Source organism: Mus caroli, unplaced genomic scaffold (assembly GCF_978045245.1).
Source record: "Mus caroli unplaced genomic scaffold, Mus_caroli_1 scaffold_10, whole genome shotgun sequence".
In the NCBI taxonomy this organism is placed as follows: domain Eukaryota; kingdom Metazoa; phylum Chordata; class Mammalia; order Rodentia; family Muridae; genus Mus; species Mus caroli.
The window spans coordinates 76,665,746-76,688,615 of NW_028227265.1; the positions used below are offsets into that span (position 1 = coordinate 76,665,746).

Consider the following 22,870-nt stretch of genomic DNA (forward strand, 5'->3'; position numbering starts at 1 on the left):
AAAATGTGCAAATTCTTGACATTTTCAGAGAGGGCTTGATATCCTGAATATGCCTTTGTCTCTTATAACAACAGTTTTGAGCATAACATCATAATTTTATTTATTTATTTTTTTCTTTTCAGTGCTGTAAAGCAGGATCTGCCATTTCTAAACACTATAAGGTTTACAAGCGTCCTAACTGTGGTCAGTGCCACAGCAAAATTACTGTGTGTCGCTTCGGGGAGAACAGCAGGATGACATATTTCTGTCCTCACTGTCAGAAAGAAAACCCTCAACATGTTCAAGTATGGTAAGATGTCTGATTGAGACTCTCTCTCTTAGCAGCTAATAAGCAGAGCATGTATCTGAAGGACTACCAGGCTAGTGGTCGCACATAGCACAGAACACTGAAACTGAAATCACCTTTAAGAACCAGTGCAGATGAATGAGTGAATATTGGTATCAGCTCAAGAGTCAAGCATTAGAACTAGAAGCAGAATCATTAGCTTTTAAAGTTGATAGGAATTGTCACAGATCTAATTTGTAGGATGCTGCAAAAACCCAAAAACCAAATGTTAGAAATACCAACTTTGGGAAAGGTGAGATAGAATGGGGAAGATTTTTGCGTGATGTGGTAGGAGACTGTTCAGGAAGGACATCTTGTGAGCTACTTGACAAGGTGGGTAATGGCCGAGAGTTACCAGCATGCTAGTTGTAGGTGAAGCCTAAAATGCTCAGCTCACTGAGAATAGATGAAGCAGACTAGAGGTGACCTATTGCTTTTGAGTAGGAGGAAACAAAATGGTGTGATTGTGAAGAGGAAGGACGTAGGCCTTGCTGAGCTGTGCAAGACCAGAGGAGGAGGGTAGGTCATTGTATCTGTGGAGAAACATAGAGGCATGACTTGCGTTTTCATAAATGTGTCCACATCCACTCACTTTTCTCCCTGCGTTCTGTTTCTGTGAAACTCTTACTCTGGCTCACAACTTTAAATAGTTTTATATCCCCCCTCCCATCAGCTATTATTGTCACACAATAGGAAATATTAGACAATTAACTATTTTTTGTTTTAAGGGTTTCTGGTTTTATTTTTCATAACAAGACTACTTTTCTAACTACTTTATTTGACTCTGTGCACATAACACAGTACCAAGCACACTGAAGATCTTCCGTCTATTTGCCTATTAAATACGTGATTAATGCTCTGTGTTTTCCAGCATCTATATTATTTTTGCAGCATTGGAGATTAAAGTTTTCCATTTTCTTCCAAATAGTCAAGTAAATGGCATTTAATTATAGAAACAAAATTCCAAGTGGTTTTAGAAATGAGACTTTAAAGACTCACAGAGTTCTGAAAGAGATTTCGGTTTAACTGTGAGCCCTGCTGTACTAGAAGTGTTGTGGAGCTTATAACCGCTCTCCTCTAACCCACCCGAGTTCTGTTTTATCTGCTGGCTTTAAGGTGTTGGGGAACCATTCATACGTGGAAAAAATGCAGATATAATTTCTAAAGTTTTAAAACTAACACTACTTCCCCTATTTTAGACATTCTGTATTATTGTCATCTGGGTTTTATGGCAATATGGCTTATACCACCCTTTAGGATAAAGCAGAAGAAAGATATTTACTCAAGTTGGGATGCTGGAAGCTTGAGTAATATCTTCAAACCAACACAACGTGCTCACATGTCTGTCTTCCTTCTGAAGGTCCTAGGGTGTGATCCATCCCTTGCTTCTTTGGACCTCTGGTGGCTGCCAGCATTCTTTGACATGTGGTTATGTCACTGCAGTTTCTGCCCCTTTTAACAGCACCTTCTCCTTTTTTAGGCATATCAAGTCTGCCTTCTTTTCCCCTTATGAGGACAGTTCTCCCCAGGTCAACATACACAATCTCACCTGCAAAAACTTTATAAAGCAACACTTTCAGGTCTCTCATATTGTGACCTGGCGTCTTTGCGAGGTGATTCTACAGTCTACTACAGCATGTTGAATGTGAATTCTTGCCAAGACTGGGGAGAATTAATTACTGGTGTGATTAAGAAATGGAACAACAACATCAAAAGACATCCAGAGGCCTACAGAGGAAATAATTTACATCCTCTTATGTTCAGGATAGTAGAAGATGGCAATAAAAAGACTCCCATGCACGTGGAGAATCTGAAGGTCATTTAAGTTGTGTTCAGCTGAATCAGTACAGCCTGCTGCCTTTCAGAGCAGGTTGTGGTGGCCAGGAGTTAGGTCAAATGAACAAATTCTTAAGGTTTAGAGTTCTATACAGATATGAGATACCATGTTAAAAGTCAAGGTAAAGATCAGAGAATCATAATGAGATGTATCTTATTTTCAGATTTCCTTGTGCTATTCATTATTTTACTAAACAAACCTGGATGTAAGGGCCATGTGTTTGCATACAAGGTGCAAGGTCTTACAGAAAGCAAGGCCATCTTTGAGAGTCAGAGAACCTATGCTCTGAAAATAAATAAGCTGTGTAGGCTTCCTGCAAGAGCTCTCGCTCCGTGTTAACACTTTGGAATCTGGGGCACCACCATGGCGCTGTTTAACTGCACGTGACCCGAGACACTAAAGCATTAGAGTGCTAGAACACACTTTCTCATCAGTCAGTAATGGCCAGTGGCTTCTAGGTGGAGAATAATGATTTAATTCATCACTAACAATCAGGTTTATTGTTTCTTACCCTAATAACTACATGTCTAATAGTGATAAAAAGAGGGCTTATGAGAATTACACATAGATATCTTTTTTCATCATTATGGATTATCAGTATTTTGCTTAGCAAATACAATTGAAAAAGCTAGAATTTCTAGCATTTTCTTTTCTGGGAACATTGAGTTAGGAAAAGTTTTTCTCATTTTCTTTTCTTTTCCCCGCATCATTCTTTTTTTTTTTTTTTTTTTTTTTGCAGTTATAGTATAGTTAGCCCATGCTCCTTTCCCTTTCCTCCTTCTATTCCCCATGTACTCCGACCTTTTCTCTCAGTGTGTCCCATCTTCTTCGTTTTAGTCTCAGTGCTTTGTCTCAAGCATCACCTTCTCTTTTTCTGATTAAATGGAAAAATCAATATTTCAGCTTTGCTTTGGAAAATACTATTTAAAATATTTACAAAATACTTCCTGCTGGTTATAGCTAATGCTGTTGCTCTTGGTTTTGTGTGTGTGTGTGTATGTGTGTGTGTGTGTGTTTAAGCATGTACTTTAAAAAAAAAACACAGTAAAACGTTCATTTCTGAGTTTGGCAGCAACAAATAGGATGTGTGATATAGTCATCATATGTGTCAATAATAACTTTTAAACAATAACACATGAAATTGGGGTATCAACATTTCTAGAATAGTTCCTAAAATGTCCAGAACTTGTAAAAATAGAGTATTAAGAATATAAATGATGGATTTAGATTATTTTACAGTAAGCTGCCAACAAGAAACGCTGAAATCAGCTGGACTCCTAGGGGAGAGGATTGCTTTACGGACTCAGTGGCTCGGAAGTCTGAAGAGCAGTGGTCCTGTGCGGTTTGTACTCTCATAAACAGACCCTCGGCTAAGGCCTGTGATGCTTGCTTGACAACAAGGCCTCTGGGTAAGAGTGACATTTTATTTTGAGTTCATAGAATTTGTAAGAGGATTTACTGTAGAGTCAGGTATATGTTTTGTTCCACCTTGATATTCTGTAACCAACTAAAATGCTGTCATTCTCTGGTTGAGAGAAATTGCCAGACTTTTCATGTAAACTAGGCTGGTAGTCTATTGAAAGTATTAAGGAAGAAGGAAAGGAAGAAAGAAAGAAAGAAAGAAAGAAAGAAAGAAAGAAAGAAAGAAAGAAAGAAAGAAAGAAAGAAAGAAAGAACAGGGAGGAGAAAACATTCTTGTCCTGACACAGTGTGTGCCTTTGTATCTCAAACAGAGATGATCACATCTGTTCTCTACTGTTTCTAATGAATTATTCAATAAAGCTTTGTTTTATGCAGATTTCAGCATCTATCCGGTTTGTTATTCAGTCCAAGTGTTTCATAAATTGAAAGGGAGGAATTCTGTAAGAATATCTTTGCAGGTGGAATTGAAAACTGCTGAATTTTTTCTCTTCTTTCTCCTTCCTACCCCTTGTTATTAAAATCTTTACCCAGACAATTGTACTGATTTCATTGAAATCCTTCAAAATAACTCTTTAGAGCTCACAATCTTGTGCGTTCAGAGAATGTAAAACCTCAGAGGAAACCTGTGATTAAGAGCCATCTCACTGATGTGGCGCCCATTGTGTGCCCAAAGTGTTATTTCTTTCCCCAATTAGGGATGAGAAAGTTCATTCTTGACTTAAGGACCCCTGCATTGTGTTAGCGGCTGTATTGTGTTGTGTTCCCTGGGCCGGGGAGGCAGGCAGCACCCATTCTGCAGCTTTGCTAACTCGCAGGAGGGACTGTGTCTCCTTCAGCATCACCCAAGAGAGAAGCTGCTGGAAAAACAGCCTTAGCTCTCTACATCTATTGCAGCATTCGGAAATACCTTTGTGTGTCTCAACCCTTATTGTTTTTATTTATGAATATGAAGATATATGTCTTACCTGTAATATAAAACATACTGTGGTGCTGATTACAAAACTCTAGCATAATTTTTTTTTTGAAATAATACCAAAATGAATTTACTGACTCATAAAATTACATCAAAGAATTGAGGCTACAAAACAAATCCCCGAAATGACCTTACCTATTTATTTGACATGCTGCTTTCTATATATGCTGTGCTACTTTTACAAAGTCATTAGTAATAAAATATCTAGAAATATACTCAATAGAAAATATTTGAGGAAGCTTGAGTGTAGCTAAGTTGTAGAGTGTTTGTTGCCTGAAATATGGAAAAAGTCCTAAACTCAATATCCAGCACACACACAAGCACACACACACACACACACACACCCCACATACACACAGACACACTCACATACACACACAGACATACACACATACACACACCACATACACACAGAGACACACACAAACCACATAACACACACTCACACACAGATCCATCTTGCTATGAACAATTTTGAGTATTTTTTTTTAAAATAGCTTTTCTTAGCTTTAAAGAATAATCTGTGGTGAGTATTAATTCATATGCAATGAATGAAGAATACTCTCTGTACAGAAAAAGAAAGGTCAGTCTAGAAAAGGTGCAAGCTAGGGATAGATTTCAGAGGTTAACATCATGCAAGACCATTATTATATTTTTCTGTGAAATGTCCTTGTATGCCACCACCAGAATTCAGAGTGAGCTAGATCGAATATTAGTCTGAGTCAGCATAGCACTTCTTTCTGCTTTTATGCTAATGCTTAAAAGCCTGAAACTCTGCTCTCTATTCAATATATTTCATCAAATATTTATTGAGTACCTACTATGTGCCAATCATCAAGGAAGCAACATTTTTTTGTGCTACTCAGAGAATTTTTGTTTTCTCTACTAAAAGGAAGCAACATTAACTACATAGTTCTATTGCAATTTAAGTCAGTAAAATGGTTTCATGGAAGTGCGTATATATTTTCAAAATTCCGGATGATCATTCTGAGACTTTCTCTAAGACAAATAAAACAAAAACAAGAACTCCAAAAGAGTCCAAATGAATAATATGAATTATGTACTTGTGATGACTTCATTGCGTTGACTAATATAATGTCAGATTATGTTGATCTGTTATTTTTTGATTGCTCCTACATTTGTGTCACTTTGATGATATAACACCACTTCCTCCTCCTTGAACCAATAGCATTTCCAATCTTTTATTCCTTTTAGTAGACATTATTTCAATCTGTTTGGCCTTTGAGCCAAAAGTCTCAGTTAGACTTTGAGCTCAGAAGGAGGATTCCATGAGGGAAAACTGATCTAAGCCAAGGCACTTGTTTCACACTGCAGTGAACAAGGCCTGCTGCATCCGCAATTAAACAATGAGCTGAACAAAAATACAGAATATTGGGCATAAGTTCCCATTTTTTTTATTACATATTTTCCTCAATTACATTTCCAATGCTATCCCAAAAGTCCCCCATACCGCCCCCCACTTCCCTACCCTCCCATTCCCATTCTTTTGGCCCTGGCATTCCCCTATATTGGGGCATATAAAGTTTGCAAGTCCAATGGGCCTCTCTTTCCAGTGATGGCCGACTAGGCCATCTTTCGATACATATGCAGCTAGAGACAAGAGCTCCGGGGTACTGGTTAGTTCATCATGTTGTTCCAACTATAGGGTTGCAGATCCCTTTAGCTCCTTGGGTACTTTCTCTAGCTTCTCCATTGGGAGCCCTGTGATACATCCAATAGCTGACTGTGAGCATCCACTCCTGTGTTTGCTAGGCCCCTGCATAGTCTCACAAGAGACAGCTATCTTTGGGTCCTTTCAGCAAAATCTTGCTAGTGTATGCAATGGTGTCAGCGTTTAGAAGCTGATTATGGGATGGATCCCTGGATACGGCAGTCTCTAGGTGGTCCATCCTTTCATCACAGCTCCAAACTTTGTCTCTGTAACTCCTTCCATGGGTGTTTTGTTCCCAATTCTAAGAAGGAGCACAGTGTCCACATTTTGGTCTTCATTCTTCTTGAGTTTCATGTGTTTAGCAAATTGTATCTTATATCTTGGGTATCCTAAGTTTTGGGCTAATATCCACTTATCAGTGAATACATATTGTGTGAGTTCCTTTGTGATTGTGTTACCTCACTCAAGATGATGCCCTCCAGGTCCATCCATTTGGCTAGGAATTTCATAAATTCATTCTTTTTAATAGCTGAGTAGTACTCCATTGTGTAAATGTACCATAATTTCTGTATCCATTCCTCTGTTGAGGGACATCTGGGTTCTTTCCAGCTTCTGGCTATTATAAATAGGGCTGCTATGAACATAGTGGAGCATGTGTCCTTCTTACCGGTTGGGACATCTTCTGGATATATGCCCAGAAGAGGTATTGCTGGATCCTCCAGTAGTACTATGTCCAATTTTCTGAGGAACCACCAGACTGATTTCCAGAGTGGTTGTACAAGCTTGCAATCCCACCAACAATGGAGGAGTGTTCCTCTTTCTCCACATCCCCTCCAGCATCTGCTGTCACCTGAATTTTTGATCTTAGCCATTCTGACTGGTGTGAGGTGGAATCTCAGGGTTGTTTTGATTTGCATTTCCCTGATGATTAAGGATGTTGAACATTTTTTCAGGTGCTTCTCTGCCATTTGGTATTCTTCAGGTGAGAATTCTTTGTTCAATTCTGAGCCCCATTTTTTAATGGGGTTATTTGACTTTCTGGAGTCCACCTTCTTGAGTTCCTTATATATATTGGATATTAGACCCTTATCTGATTTAGGATAGGTAAAGATCCTTTCCCAATCTGTTGGTGGTTTTTTTGTCTTATTGATGGTGTCTTTTGCCTTGCAGAAGCTTTGCAGTTTCATGAGGTCCTACTTGTCAATTCTCGATCTTACAGCACAAGCCATTGCTGTTCTATTCAAGAATTTTTCCCCTGTGCCCATATCTTCAAGTGGACAGCCTTGTCTAGTCCCTGATTTTAGAGGGATTGCTTCAAGCTTCTCACCATTTACTTTGATGTTGGCTACTGGTTTGCTGTAGATTGCTTTTATCATGTTTAGGTATGGGCCTTGAATTCCTGATCTTTCCAAGACTTTTATCATGAATGGGTGTTGGATTTTGTCAAATGCTTTTTCTGCATCTAAAGAGATGACCATGTGGTTTTTGTCTTTGAGTTTGTTTATATACTGGATTACGTTGATGGATTTCCGTATATTAAACCATCCCTGCATCCCTGGGATGAAACCTACTTGGTCAGGATGGATGATTGTTTTGATGTGTTCTTGGATTCGGTTAGCAAGAACTTTATTGAGGATTTTTGCATCAATATTCATAAGGGATATTGGTCTGAAGTTTTCTATCTTTGTTGGGTCTTTTTGTGGTTTAGGTATCAGAGTAATTGTGGCTTCATAGAATGAGTTGGGTAGAGTACCTTCTGTTTCTATTTTGTGGAATAGTTTGTGAAGAACTGGGATTAGATCTTCTTTGAAGGTCTGATAGAACTCTGCACTAAACCCATCTGGTCCTGGGCTCTTTTTGGTTGGGAGACTATTAATGACTGCTTCTATTTCTTTGGGGGATATAGGGCTGTTTAGATCATTAACCTGATCTTGGTTCAACTTTGGTACCTGGTATCTGTCTAGGAACTTCTCCATTTCATCCAGGTTCTCCAGTTTTGTTGAGTATAGCCTTGGGTAGAAGGATCTGATGGTGTTTTGGATGTCTTCAGGATCTGTTGTTATGTCTCCTTTTTCATTTCTGATTTTGTTAATTAGAATGCTTTCCCTGTGCCCTCTACTGAGTCTGGCTAAGGGTTTATCTATCTTGTTGATTTTCTCAAAGAACCAGCTCCTTGATTGGTTGATTCTTTGAATAGTTCTTTTTGTTTCCACTTGATTGATTTCGCCCCTGAGTTTGATTATTTCCTGCCGTCTACTCCTCTTGGGTGAATTTGCTTCCTTTTGTTCTAGTGCTTTTAGGTGTGTTGTCAAGCTGCTAATGTGTGCTCTTTCTAGTTTCTTTTTGGAGGCACTCAGAGCTATGAGTTTTCCTCTTAGAAATGCTTTCATTGCGTCCCATAAGTTTGGGTATGTTGTGGCTTCATTTTCATTGAACTCTAAAAAGTCCTTGATTTCTTTCTTTATTCCTTCCTTGACCAAGGTATCATTGAGAAGAGTGTTGTTCAGTTTCCACGTGAATGTTGGCTTTCTATTATTTAATTTGTTATTGAAGATCAGCCTTAGTCCATGGGGTGATCTGATAGGATGCATGGGACAATTTCAATATTTTTGTATCTGTTGAGTCCTGTTTTGTGCCCAATTACGTGGTCAATTTTGGAGAAGGTACCATGAGGTGCTGAGAAGAAGGTGTATCCTTTTGTTTTAGGGTAAAATGTTCTGTAGATATCTGCCAGATCCATTTGATCCATAACTTCGGTTAGTTTCACTGTGTCCCTGTTTAGTTTCTGTTTCCATGATCTGTCCATTGGTGAAAGTGGTGTGTTGAAGTCTCCCACTATTATTGTATGAGGTGCAATGTGTGCTTTGAGATTTACTAAAGTTTCTTTAATGAATGAGGCTGCCTTTGTATTTGGAGCATAGATATTCAGGATTGATAGTTCCTCTTGGAGGATTTTACCTTTGATGAGTATGAAGTGCCCCTCCCTGTCTTTTTTGATGACTTTGGGTTGGAAGTCAATCTTATCAGATATTAGAATGGCTACTCCAGTTTGTTTCTTCATACCATTTGCTTGGAAAATTGTTTTCCAGCCTTTCATTCTGAGGTAGTGTCTATCTTTTTCTCTGAGATGAGTTTCCTGCAAGCTGCAAAATGTTGGTACTTGTTTGTGTAGCCAGTTTGTTAGTCTATGTCTTTTTATCGGGGAGTTGAGACCATTGATATTAAGAGATATTAAGGAAAAGTAATTGTTGTTTCCTGTTATTTCTGTTGTTAAAGTTGGCATTCTGTTCTTGTGGCTGTCTTCTTTTAGGTTTGTTGAGGGATTACCTTCTTGTTGTTTCTAGGGCATGGTTCCCGTCCTTGTATTGGTTTTTTTCTGTTATTATCCTTTGAAGGGCTGGATTCGTGGAGAGATAATGTGTGAATTTGGTTTTGTCGTGGAATACTTTGGTTTCTCCATCTATGTTAATTGAGAGTTTGGCTGGGTATAGTAGCCTGGGCTGGAATTTGTGATCTTTTAGTGTCTGTATAACATCTGTCCAGGATCTTCTGGCTTTCATAGTCTCTGGTGAAAAATCTGGTGTAATTCTGATAGGCTTGCCTTTATATGTTACTTGGCCTTTTTCTCTTACTGCTTTAATATTCTATCTTTATTTAATGCATTTGTTGTTCTGATTATTATGTGTCGGGAGGTATTTCTTTTCTGGTCCAGCCTATTTGGAGTTCTGTAGGCTTCTTGTATGTTCATGGGCATCTCTTTCTTTAGATTTGGGAAGTTTTCTTCTATAATTTTGTTGAAGATGTTTGCTGGTCCTTTGAGTTGAAAATCTTCATTCTCATCCACTCCTATTATCCGTAGGTTTGGTCTTCTCATTGTGTCCTGTATTTCCTGGATGTTTTGAGTTAGGATCTTTTTGCATTTTCCATTTTCCTTGATTGTTGTGCGGATGTTCTGTATGGAATCTTCTGCACCTGAGATTCTCTCTTCCATCTCTTGTATTCTGTTGCTGATGCTTGCATCTATGGTTCCAGATTTCTTTCCTAGGGTTTCTATCTCCAGTGTTGCCTCATTTTGGGTTTTCTTTATTGTGTCTACTTCCCTTTTTAGGTCTAGTATGGTTTTGTTCATTTCCATCATCTGATTGGATGTGTTTTCCTGTTTCTCTTTAAGGACTTCTACCAGTTTGGTTGTGTTTTCCTGTTTTTCTTTAAGGACTTGTAACTCTTTAGCCATGTTCTCCTGTAGTTCTTTAAAGTCCTTCTTGATGTCCTCTACCATCATCATGAGATATGCTTTTAAATCCAGGTCTAGCTTTTCAGGTGTGTTGGGGTGCCCTGGACTGGGCGAAGTGGGAGTGCTGGGTCCTGATGATGGTGAGTGGTCTTGGTTTTTGTTAGTAAGATTCTTACGTTTACCTCTCGCCATCTGGTAATCTCTGGAGTTGTTATAGTTGTCTCTGTTCAGAGGTTGTTCTTCTGGTGATTCTGAGTATCGTCTGTCAGCAGACCTGGGAGACAGGCTCTCTCCTCTGAGTTTCAGTGGTTAGAGCACTCCCTGCTGACAAGCTTTCCTCTTAAAGGGAAGGTGTACAGATATCTGGCGTTTGGACCTCCTCCTGGCCGAAGAAGAAGGCGGAAAACAGGACCTTTCCCAGATGCTGTGTTGCTTTGGCAGGTCACAGAAGCTGTAGGCTTCTGTGGTGTACACTCTCAGCTGTGCAGACTAACTTCCTAAGTTCAGTGGAGTCCTGGATCCAAGATGTGCTCCCTGCTCCTGAGGCAGAGGGCTCCTGTGCAGGGCAGACCACTGTCTTCCAGCTGGGAGGGTGCCGGATGCCTGCGGCCCCAAAAGGGTGCTGCCTCAGCGGCTCTGTGGCTCCCACCTGTCCCAGAAGCTGTCTGCCTCTGTGATCCTCACTCTAACCTGTACAGACTAAGTTCGGCGGAGTCCCGGAGCCAAGATGGCGCTCCCTGCAGGGCAGGTCACTGTCCTTCGGCTGGAAGGGTGCCGGATGTCTGCGGCCCCAAAAGGGTGCTGCCTCAGCGGCTCTGTGGCTCCAGCCTGTCCCAGAAGCTGTCTGCCTCTGTGGGTGCCGGATATCATAATTTTTTTTGTGAAACTTCGATTCTCATCAAAATCAAGTGTCTAAAATTCTTAAGTAAACTTCACATTTGGTTTTGTTCATAGAAATATTCCTTTCCATGCATTAGTCTCTAGCTGAGACTTTATGGAATATCATTTTTTAATGCTTCACCTAACCTTATCAGAACTGCTAATTGAGTAATTCTTAAAAAGCAAATATAAATCTTTGTTAACACAATCTTTTGGTTTCTATAGGTTGTTGATATTTTATTTCCTAAGTTGAAGATAACTCACTATAATATTTCCTGTTGAGCTTCACAGTGTACTTGTACATATTCGTGTACTATAATGAACTAAAATTTTAAATCAAATCTATTTCAAGTAGTCAGCATACTATATTTTTAAGAATATGTAAAATTACTTATCTTTTTTTTCAGATTCAGTGCTCAAGAATGGAGAAAATTCCATTGCCTTCAACAACTTAGTGAAGTACCCTTGTAATAACTTTGAGAACACACATACTGAAATAAAGATCAACAGGAAAGCTGCGTTTGGAAATACGACCCTTGTGTTGACTGATTTAAGCAATAAATCCAGTGCTTTGGCCAGAAAGAAAAGAGCAAACCACACAATAGATGGGGAATCTCACATGTTTCTTCCTACAGACATATGTTTTAGTGATTCCCAGCACCCCTCCAAAGAAGGAATGAACTCTATAGCTCAGCCATCCAATAAGGTAAACATATCGCCTACAGCTTGTGCCCAGTCTAAATTATTTAGTTCAGCACATAAAAAATTCAAACCAGCTCACTCTTCTGCAACAGAACTTAAAAGTTACAACTCTGGACTTTCTAACAGGTAAGTTGTTTCTAACTTTGGTCTTTACGGTATTTGCGTTGTTTTTTGTTTGGTTTTTCGAGACATGGTTACTCTATATAGTCCTGGCTGCCCTGGCTCTAACACTGTTCACCAGACTGGCCTCAAACTCCCAGAGACGTGCCTGCCTCTGCCTTCTAGTATTAGAGGCATTCATCACTACCATCCAATTTAGTATTTTTACGATCTGTAAGGCAATTATTTCAGTAGCTTCTAAGAAAACAGAAAATTGGTCTGTTGCTAAGGGAGCTAAATTACTTTAAAAACATTAGCACTGAAAAATTATTATAAACCATTGCTGGCTTTTCTTTCTCTAGCTAATTAATGTTTGAACAGAAAAGAAATGGAATGGATTTTCCTTCATCTCCTAAAAGAGTTTTTTTTTCTTCTTCCTCTTCTTTTCCTAATGTTGTAACCATATGTTCAATATGTCATATTTGGAAAATATCTGAAGATATATAGGAAACTGTTTAAAACGTCTACAGTAACAGCAGTTATCTGTTGATACCTTATATAAAGATATCCCTTGATTTCCAAGGTAGTCATAGCCCATAAACAGTCATCAGTTGAAGATGTGTTCCCTTCATCCAGCCTTTCTAGCATCAGTCTACCAGCACAGGACACTGGAGGGTCCCAGTTCTCTCCTGCATGTCATGTGCCCGCTTGGGATTTCTAGCTTGTCAATAATTGTGGGAAATTCTTAGCCTGCATGCCACCAGCTTGAGTCAAGACCAGAGTTTGAGCTCTGGCTTCCATCCCTGCTGCTTTTTCACCACAAAAAAGCCAAAGCCTTGTGAGTTAGCACTGTCAGCTGCTGAGGCCATCTGCATTTCTTTCTTAAGAAAGCAAAGTTCTGAGGGGAACCATATCAATAAAAGTTTAGGATGTGCCTTCTACTTTTAAAAAGAAAAACAGAAGGCCCGTTGTTGCTTTTCTGTTAAAGAAAGTAGCTGTTTTTGGCCTTGTGGGATGTTTTGTTATTGTTGGGGGGGGGGGGGTTTGTTGCTGTTGCTGTTGTTGCTGTTGCTGTTGTTGTTGTTGCCATCAAACTTGGCAGCAAGCACCTTCATCCACTGAGCCATCCCATTGCCCACTTTGTAGCATTTTAAATGAAGAGTAAACAAAGCAAATAATGACTTTTATTACCAATGGGAGACAGTTGCCATGGAACCTGAAGCCCTCTCAGGGGAATTTGGATTAATAGATGCTCCTTCTCTGTTCCTTTGTTGATAGAGAGCTTCCTTCTCTGGACTATGTGATGAGGTGTAATTTACCTGGTGTAAATTTCTAATCTAAACACTGGGAATCCTTAAAGCTTGTTTCATAACATTTCTCAGACAGTTTTTGCCCAGTATATGCCTTTATCTCAAACATCTTATCTGACCTCTAAATCTTCTGTCATACATTCATCCTGATGATTGACCCCCTAGCTGATTCTTTTCAAAATATTTTATTCATAATCATTTAACATGACTGATAGAACTGCTGCTTATGATATATTTGAATTAAGCTGTGGGGGCCTGAACTCTTACCTGACTAGATAATTCATCTTTTCACTCTAATTAATGCTTCATGATAAAATCAAGAAGAACTACAGTCTGAATTGGGAGGCTGTCTGTCGAAGAAAAATCACTTTTAATCAGTTTCTTTCTTCAGCGGTGTAACTGGAAGGATGTGGCAGTGATTGCTTTAAAATATTGTACTCTTTATTGTACCCAGATGAAATATCCCCGCCTATTTTTTTCCTCTTTCATGCTAAGCAAAACAAAAACACAAGCAAAAAAGCAGACAATTTAACTAATTAATTAAGAAGTACAGAAACATTAATGTAACCTTAAATTTGAATCATTTCTTCACAAGCCATTAGCAGTAGAGCCATAGGATTAATCACAGTGTGCAGCTTAGAAATGCTACAGCCTCTGTATGTGTGTGTATGTGTGTGTATGTGTGTGTGTGTGTGTGTGTGTGTGTGTGTGTGTGTGTGTGTGTTGAATAGAAGGATGAAACCCCATAATCTATCAAGATGAACTAGCAGAATAAATGTCAAGTGGTGAAATGAATTCACCCAGAAGCCCTTCTGCACCCAGCTACTTTATAAGGAATAAATTGCAAATTACTGTCATTTATTTCATTGTTCTCCTTCTCTGGCAACTAGAGTGTTCATCTTGTGGATAAGATGTGTAGCAGAGACTCACCACTAAACACTGTGAAAACAGGTGGTCCACTCAGAATTTATAGCCACTTTATTTTCTTTAATAAGCATAGGGCAATTAATTTGACTTTTGTTCCCTTAATTAGTGATCTCTTTGTCATGCTATTGCATGCTATGCTGATAAGGCTTATTTTTGGATTGGTCTCTAAATATACTTGAATGTTATCCAATTACCAGATGATCAATTAGATAATTGGACCAGTTTTTAAGCATTTAACAATAGCTTCTAAAACCAGTTAAAAATCTTTGATCCAATTACTGTAAACATGGAAAAAAAACATGGTGGTCCATTTTTAAAGAAAGCATGAGTTCTAGCTGAAATACCATACAAAGGGTTGCATGGAAGAGTTCTTACATCTTTAAAATCCTTCCCATTCCCCGTGTCAGCTCCCATCAGCCAATGGCAGGTCTGTGTGTAGTGCCTTACACTTGTTCTGCTTCACCTCTTATTCTGCTTTACCTCTGGGAGTTTTCTGAAGTGGAAATTTCTGGTTTCCTTAGAGATGCAGTTGTGTTGTGTGATGTTTTCCTGGGAACTGTCTTATGAGAGGATGTTTGCTGAGAGTAAACACGTGGTGCTTTTCTGAAAGCTGCCTGGTGAAAGGGTGTGTGATGTTTTGCTGGAGCCAATGCGTGAGAGGACACATGATGTTTGAAAAAAAGTATAAACCATCACATAGTGGATGATGCCCTCGCATTGGTTTACCTTGCTGGTCTTCAGTGGGTGTTGCTGGTGCTAGCTTTCATTGAGGATGTTCTTGAAATGGTTCGACTTGCTTTCTTTGATCTCTGATTGCCATGACTTCCTAGAGAGAAACAAACCAAAGAACTTCTGATGGTGTTCTGACTGCTTGTTTTTGCTTAAGCAGACTGGTGCTGGTCAGGAGAGCCTTGAGGTTTCTTCTGGATCCAGCTGCTGCTGCTGATTCATATTTGATGTTTTTCTAGTGGACTGGACTGCTGACAATGAAGATTGAAATCAGCCTCCAAAAAACTATTTCTGAACAGGCCCACTTCTCCCTTGTCCTATTAGCTCTCTTCCTCCCTACCTTGAGCAGGTGGGCTATAATGGAGGTTTGAGTGTTTAAGAACCCTTAGTAAAAATAAATAAAGAAAGAAAGAAAGAAAGAAAGAAAGAAAGAAAGAAAGAAAGAAAGAAAGAACCCTTAGTAAAGTAGGTTTTGAAAAATATAAGCTTACAGTTCTCAGTGCTTCACGTATTTAGTTTTTGTTTACTTTAAACTTAGAGATAATATTGGATTGTCAGATCTACAGTCAGTTGGACCGATTAATTTAAAAATTATTTCCAAGCAGCAGTTTAATTTTACTAAATCATTCAGTATGTATTGATCTAGTACAATCAATAACTTATAAATTAGTTAATTATGGATAATAAAATAGTTTTCTATCACAAGAATAGTTTTTACCTACTGATTTCTTTATTGTTAATCTATTGCTTTTTAAGGTACTAAGAATGGAATCCATGTGTTTTGCACATGCCAGACAGTGATTTTTATCTTTTATCATTTATTAAGAATGCGTTATGCCTCAAAGCATTGTTTTTGATTCTAATGAGGTCTACTCCAGCAAACCACAGCCAGGAAGGCCGGATCCAGCCTGACACCTGTTGTGTAATGTTTCATTTCCATTTGTTTAGCTATTTTTGTATTAAAAACAACAGAATTGAGTAGTTGCCACAGAGACACAAAGCTTAAAATATGTGTTGTCTGAAATAGTTTTGCCAAATCCTGGTTTACTATATTACTCTGCTGTTTATAAATCAATATGCAAATGATGAACCTAATCACCAAAATAAGTTCATCTGTTCTCTGAGCTAAATTTGCACAGAAAATGCTCTGCTACATTTTAGTAAGTTTTTAAATAATGATTGAAACAAAGAGGAACCAAGATATCCTCTATTAAGCAGAACATTCAATTAACCTGGATAATGTTTTCTACCATAAAATTGAGGTGCATATTTAGAGTCCATATGATCGAAGGCGGCACTAGTAGCTTGGTTACAGTAACTCAGCCCTTCCCAACTTAATGTGTATATGCATCACTTGGGAATCTTGTTAGCAAGCAGATGAGGATTCTAAAGGGATTTGGAGAAGAAGTGGGTAGATCAGTGTCTGAGGAGCCAGCCCCTGGGTGATGTGAATGTTTCTAGTTAGTAGAGCACGTTCTGGGTACCAAGGATAGGACAATGTGCAACCAGCTTTGTCTTCAGCTTCCACAGAATGGAACACAAAATGAAGAAGTAGCAAAGTACGAGAGCCTCTCCTCTTGAGTCTTGTCCCTTACCTTTGTACCTCAGAAAAGCATCAGTAGTAAAAATCGTAAATATCTCCTCAGGTCTCTGAAGTTTTCAACTAAAATTTAAGTCAGATAAATAAATTAGGAAATGTTGAACTAAACGCTATCCAAGGCAGCACTTTAAAAAATCATATAAAATTGTTTTGGTGGTTGTTTTCTTGTTCTTCTGTTTGTAGTGTTGTATCTAGGGCTCCTCTCATAGTGGGGATATGCAATTTCTAAGCTTCATCCCTAGCCCTTATTTATGGAATTAAGGCATGCTCTTGCTAAGCTGGCCAGGCTGCCCTTGAACAAATAAACCTCTTGTCTCATTCTCCAGAGAAGCTGGAATATAGGCCTGGACTACCAGGACCATCAAAATTATATATAAAACTGTATTTATGTGTGTCCATTTTAATAAGCAACTTTCTGTTTATTTCTTCTAATACACTTAACTTTATTTTCTTTCTTCCTTAAATTTTATTCAATACTGTTTATGACATCACTTCTATTTTGCACTCTGTTGACTTCTGCAGCTACACAGATACTGCTCTTAAAGTTGTAGTTTTGAATCACCTCTGAAGGTCATTGGTGCAAGGGGTGGAGCTATGTTTTGTAATGTGGTAGCATGATACAGTGGGAAGTGGTGCCTCAGTGGGCCCATGCTGAGGCATTGCCCCACAATTCCTGAGGTACTAGTCTAGTTTAAAATGAAGTAAATAAACTTCATTTTAAACTAGACTAGTTTAAACTAGGGCATGGGAAGGGGAGTGAGAAGGAATGGAGGCAGAGAAAGAAAATGGACAGAGAAGGACAGAAGGAAAGGAGAGAGAAAGAAGGTAAGAGGTTGGCCAGGAACATGGGGGTGGGGGTGGGAGAGAGAGAGAGAGAGAGAGAGAGAGAGAGAGAGAGAGAAAACAGTCCTTTTATAGCAAGCCAGTCTCATACCTGGCTGTTGCTAGGTCACTGTTGTGAGGAGCCTAGAAGAAATGCTAACATTCCTCCATTTGTTTTAATTAAGAAATGAGAAACTAGAAAGAGGTGATGATGGAGCAGGAACAGGGTCATTTTGATCTTTTCCTAATTCTTGCTGACTTTGGGGCAATAGTTTTTGTCCCAAACTATTTTGGGACACCTAAGAAAATGGGGATGGGGATATTGGTTAACTCTTAGGAGAGTTGTCTGTTTCCTTGCTGCCCAGGGTCTATGAGATTATCTAGGGGCAAGAAGGCACAGGCCCCGTAGAAGTGTCTGAGAATAGACTAGATCATCTGTAGGTTGCTTCTCTGGAGCTGTCCTGGATATAGATTTTGAGTAAACACCATATGTATGTGTGTGTGTATACATACATACATATGGTGTTTACTCAAATATATATGGTGTTTCCATATATATATGGAAACTCAAAATCTTGACATTGTGAATATGATAGTTAATCATATAGATTTAGCATGAGGAACACCTTTAGTCTACCCACTATCTAAATAATTTCCCAGTTCCCTGTGGTCTTCATCTAAACTTGGGCAGAGGTAGTTTTATCAGGCCCAGAAGATGAGAGGCTTTTTTTTTTTTTAGTGTGAAGGAGAATCATAGGAGAAATGCCTCACTTTGTCTTAGGCAATATGAGACATTTAAGTCTCTGGGTGACCTCTGTTTGTCCACAGTTTAGGCCAAGCCCTGGCAGTGGGCAAGGCAATGGAACTGTCTTTCTCAGTGGTTATAGTACCACAATCCAGAAAGAGTCCTTTGTAGCTGTGCTCAGATCTTCTTGGAGACCTTGGGGTTACTCTTAGGATTTGGGAGTCTCTGTCAGAGTAAGCTTAAACATTTAACAATGTACTTAGCAGATCTCTAACAAGATTGAGAGCTAGTGTTCAGTTTGAGTCTGTTTTTAATTATTTGTTCTAGACTCTATCTAGCAAGCAAAAAGATTATAACTTAATGATAACAAAAACAAGGCAGTGATCTTAAACTTTTTAATGTTGTCAACCTTTAAACTAATATTAAGATTACAACTTACCGAGACAGGATAGAAACCATAGGAAAACGTTATCTTAATTAAAAGGTGACTTTGGAGACCTGTTTTTAAGTTAGGTTGTCCTCAAGCAAGATGGCAGTGAAGTGGGGACTTCCCATTACAAAAATGGTGACTGCCCTCATCTAAAATGGCTCTGAAGCCATGTAACTGCCCATAAGTAAGATGGTGCTGAAACTATAGCTCTGCCTCTCTTCCCCCCACCTTTAGCAAAGGAGGTGGAAAGCCATATGTTTGTTATACGTCAGAATGGAGCTGCATTTATAGTAGTGTGGCTACATGTTAGCAAAGAGACAAAGAGTTAGAAATTCAGAGAGACAAATAGACACATTTTGTCTGACTGCCAGGGCATGTGATGAGATCTCTCCCTGCCGCTATAGGCAGTCTCTGCCTTTGTGCAGGTCTAAGCAGGTCTGAGCAGCTTTGGCAGGTCTGGGACTGGTGCGAGGCACAGGGCTGCTTGGTTCTGATTGTGGACAGGGATTCAGTAACAGCCTAGCCCTTTACCTGCCACAGCTGGCTTGGACCTGGTGTGGACCAGAATGGAAAGAAATCAGATATAAAAAAAATTCTCAGGAAGTAGAAGTTTAAGACTGGGCAAAGCGAGCTAAGTCTGAAACAAAGTCTGGAGAGTGCTTCTAGAGCAGCAGGAGTGGGGAGAGAGAACCAGTGGTCAGAGGGCTGTTAGCTGGATCACGGATAGGAACTGTGTTAGAGAACAGGAGGATTCAAAAGAAGGTTTGGAGCAAAGGTAGGGAAAACCTGAACATAGGAAGCCGTCCATTTTCAGGATCTCCTTAAAATAGTGGGATCAAAAAGGGCCATTAAGCGACCATTTAGAGTTATTGTCGAGTGGGCTTTGGGGCCAGATGTGATTGTTGATAGTGTGTGAATTTGGAAGCCTTCAAGTCAGGAAGACATCCCAGGTACTGGGAGCCTGGCGGTACTAGCAAAGAATGACAGCACCCATGGGTGAAGATCAAGGTTATTATTTTCTACCACTTGGCAATATCCCAAGGATAGACAGATAATAACAGAACGTGCTGGCATAAGTTGGATTACCAAATTTTCACGTGGTAACCAGGGTCCAATTGGTAGGAGAGAGAGAGACCAAGACAGATAGAGTGGGGAGTGGGAGGACAGTCCTTTTATAGCAAGTCAGTCTTATACCTGGTTGTCACTAGGTAACTGTTGGGTAGAGCCTAGAAGAAATGTTAACTTAGGGTGTGGATCACAAATGCCCAGCCATTGCCTTCCAGCTTTCCTGTTGCTGGTTTGGTGTGACCCATCACTCTTAGACATTAATGTCAACTACAGGCCATTCTGAAGACAGCAACAACCAAAATAGTCACAGGCGAAATATTTAATGAAAATACTGTCCATAGCAATGGTACTAGCTGCTCATGTGTTACAAATGGCAGGTCCCCAAACTGCGCTTAAGGTCTATTGCAAAGTTATTTTTAAAGTACTGTATTTAATCATATATTTTATAAAGCATAAATCAGTTTCATCAGAAGTGAATGATCATGTCCTCTGAAATTTTCAATCAGATATACTGCCCGATGCATCATTATTGAAATAAATGTTGCAAAATTTAGTCTCAGAAGCCAGGAGAGAAGGAAAATGTATCTGACTTTGAGGTATTTAAGAAAATTGTTACAGTTGTTACTTTTAGAAATTTCCCCCAACATGCAAATTGGACTTTTTTTTTTTTTAACTATTGAGAGAGTTAAAAATGGTGACATCTGGACTTGCTTGTTGTTACAATTATTTTGTTTTGGTGCTGGGGAATAAAAGCCACTTTGCACATGCTAAGTACAACATCTACAGCTGAAATAAATTCTTATCCTTTTCTTTCATGGCTGTGAACACTTTTATTCTGAACCAGTTGGTCAGTATACATGTATTTCTTAAAACATACAAGGTGTAGAAAATGAAAAATTATAATGAAACTCCCTTATTGTTTCCCAAAGACAAAACTACATATCCAGCTGAAGGACAGGACTCCCTCCTGGGCTCCGTTCACTGTGTGCAGGGATGCCCTTCAAAGTCTCTGGGTTGTAATTGTACAAAGATGAAACTCACCTGCTAATACCAAATGCACATTTCTTCTCTACCCAGCAGCAGCCTTTTTCTTACTAAAATGTTATTGTGACTAAAATAGTAACTTTGATCAAAGAAAGACATAGAAAATTGTTTTGCATGCAAGTAGATAGTCACCAGATGGGCTCCTCAGAACACCGATGGGAGTTCCTTCAGACAAGAAAACAATTAGAGATGATTGTGACCCTGTTTGCTTCAGGAGATGGGGTCCAGGTAGATGTGACAATATTTTAGGGGAAATAAAAGGGAACATGCTGTAATATATGGTAAGGGAAGAACTGAATAACCGAAATGAAAAATGTAAGGAAACCCAACACGCCACTTACAAATCCAGCTGTTTTTATTCAGACCTTTAAAGTTTATGCTTTTGACACATAGTGAGTTCAGGAATCAGTTAGAATTACCAGAGGGATCAAAAAATTAAGAGTATAATAACCAGCCCCCCTCCTCACTCCGCACATAGGTAGGAAATATGCAATGTGGTCTTCATGCAGATATCCCAACAACTGGAGTGGAGGCTGTCCCTGACTCTGCTGTCTGCCTGTGGATCTCATTCCCCTGATCCTCTTTGTCAGACCTCAGTAGGAGATGGTGTCCCCAGTGATTTAATGTGTGGGGAGGGGGGTGGGTGGTGAAGTGTGATAAGGAGGCTAGGGGAGACCTCTTCCTTCTCAGAGAAGAAGCAGAGAGGGAAATGGTGGGGAGGAACTCTAGGGGGGAATGGGGGAGGGGGACTGCGATCAGGTTGTAAAGTAAATAAATAAATAAAAACCAAAAAGAAAAAAAAAGGAATATAATAACCTCAAACTGCTTTCTTTACGGGTAGCACTAATTGGATGGGCAGAGTGGTAAGAGCCCATCTTAGTGCTGCTATGCTGCCATTATTGTATCGCCTGTCATTACAGTGAACTCCAAACCAATAGGACACGTGGCCATCATTCTGAAAGTGATGGCAGCCCTCTGTGCAAGATGCACCACCGCCGCTGTGTTCTCCGAGTTGTGAGGAAGGATGGAGAAAACAAGGGGAGGCAGTTTTATGCCTGTTCTCTGCCGAGAGGAGCACAGTGTGGATTTTTTGAAGTATGTGTAAAATTTCCCATGCTTACTGTGGTTTTAAAGTGAGTTTTGTTTATTGCAATGCAACAGATCTCACTGATTGCAGATTCATTTATTTTTTTTATTTATTTATTTAATTAATTAATTAATTTATTTATTTATTTATTTATTATTTGAGGCAGGATCCTCCCAAGTTACAGGATTCCAGTTACACACCACGATACCTGGCTTTATCTTTCCATCTTAAAGGGCCATATTAGCAGTTGGTGTAAAGCATGGGTGTTAAATAACTTAACAATGTGAACAAGTGCGGCCAATAATACTAATGACAGAATAGCTGTTGGATTAGCAACGAAAGTTTCATGTTTGTAATCACAAGTATAACCATATTGCTCTTGGTTCATAATGCTAGACAGGAAGTGTTGAGGCTAGATGTAGTGATTCACATCTCATTCTAAGTACTTGGCAAGTTGGAGGAAGAGCTTCTTGAGTTTGAGGCCAGACTAGTATAATGGATTCCAGAGCAGCACTGATGGTGAAAGCCTATAGCAAAGGAAGGAAGAAAAAGAAAAAATGGGGAAGAGAAAGGAATTAAGGACTAAGAAATACTAAATAAGAGTTCCTTAAGTTTCATGACTTATGCATTGAGTACATGAGAACAATCAACACTTGGGCTGGTAATCTCCTGGGATTTACTATAACCTTAGTGAATGTTACTGTGAGTGTAACCTGGTGGGGACAGAGGGATGGGAAGGACAGCCTGTGACAGACAATCTAGTCACAGGTGATCCTTTATATCTGGTATAGGAGGCAGGAGCTTAGGTCCTTCAGTCAGTCCATCTGTCTGCTTTCTTCGAATATATCATTCTCACCATGCTGAGTGTTATTCCAGTGTTTAAGGACACACATTTCCCCCCACTTACATGTCTTATAGCATCTAAGAGAAAAAGGAAAATATCAATCTGTTTCAGTGCTGAACCC

The 22,870-nt window shown here is 39.3% G+C and overlaps 1 protein-coding gene across 1 annotated transcript in view; it reads left to right on the forward strand.

The window, feature by feature from the left end:
• Neil3 (nei like DNA glycosylase 3) overlaps positions 1 to 22,870 on the forward strand; it is a 56,060-nt gene that overhangs the window by 32,339 nt on the left and 851 nt on the right. Inside the window, exons 6-9 of the mRNA XM_021170939.2 lie at positions 123 to 289; positions 3,402 to 3,571; positions 11,750 to 12,170; positions 21,739 to 21,913. Of these exons, the coding sequence (XP_021026598.1) occupies positions 123 to 289; positions 3,402 to 3,571; positions 11,750 to 12,170; positions 21,739 to 21,913 (933 nt within the window). The remainder of the gene's footprint in view (positions 1 to 122; positions 290 to 3,401; positions 3,572 to 11,749; positions 12,171 to 21,738; positions 21,914 to 22,870) is intronic.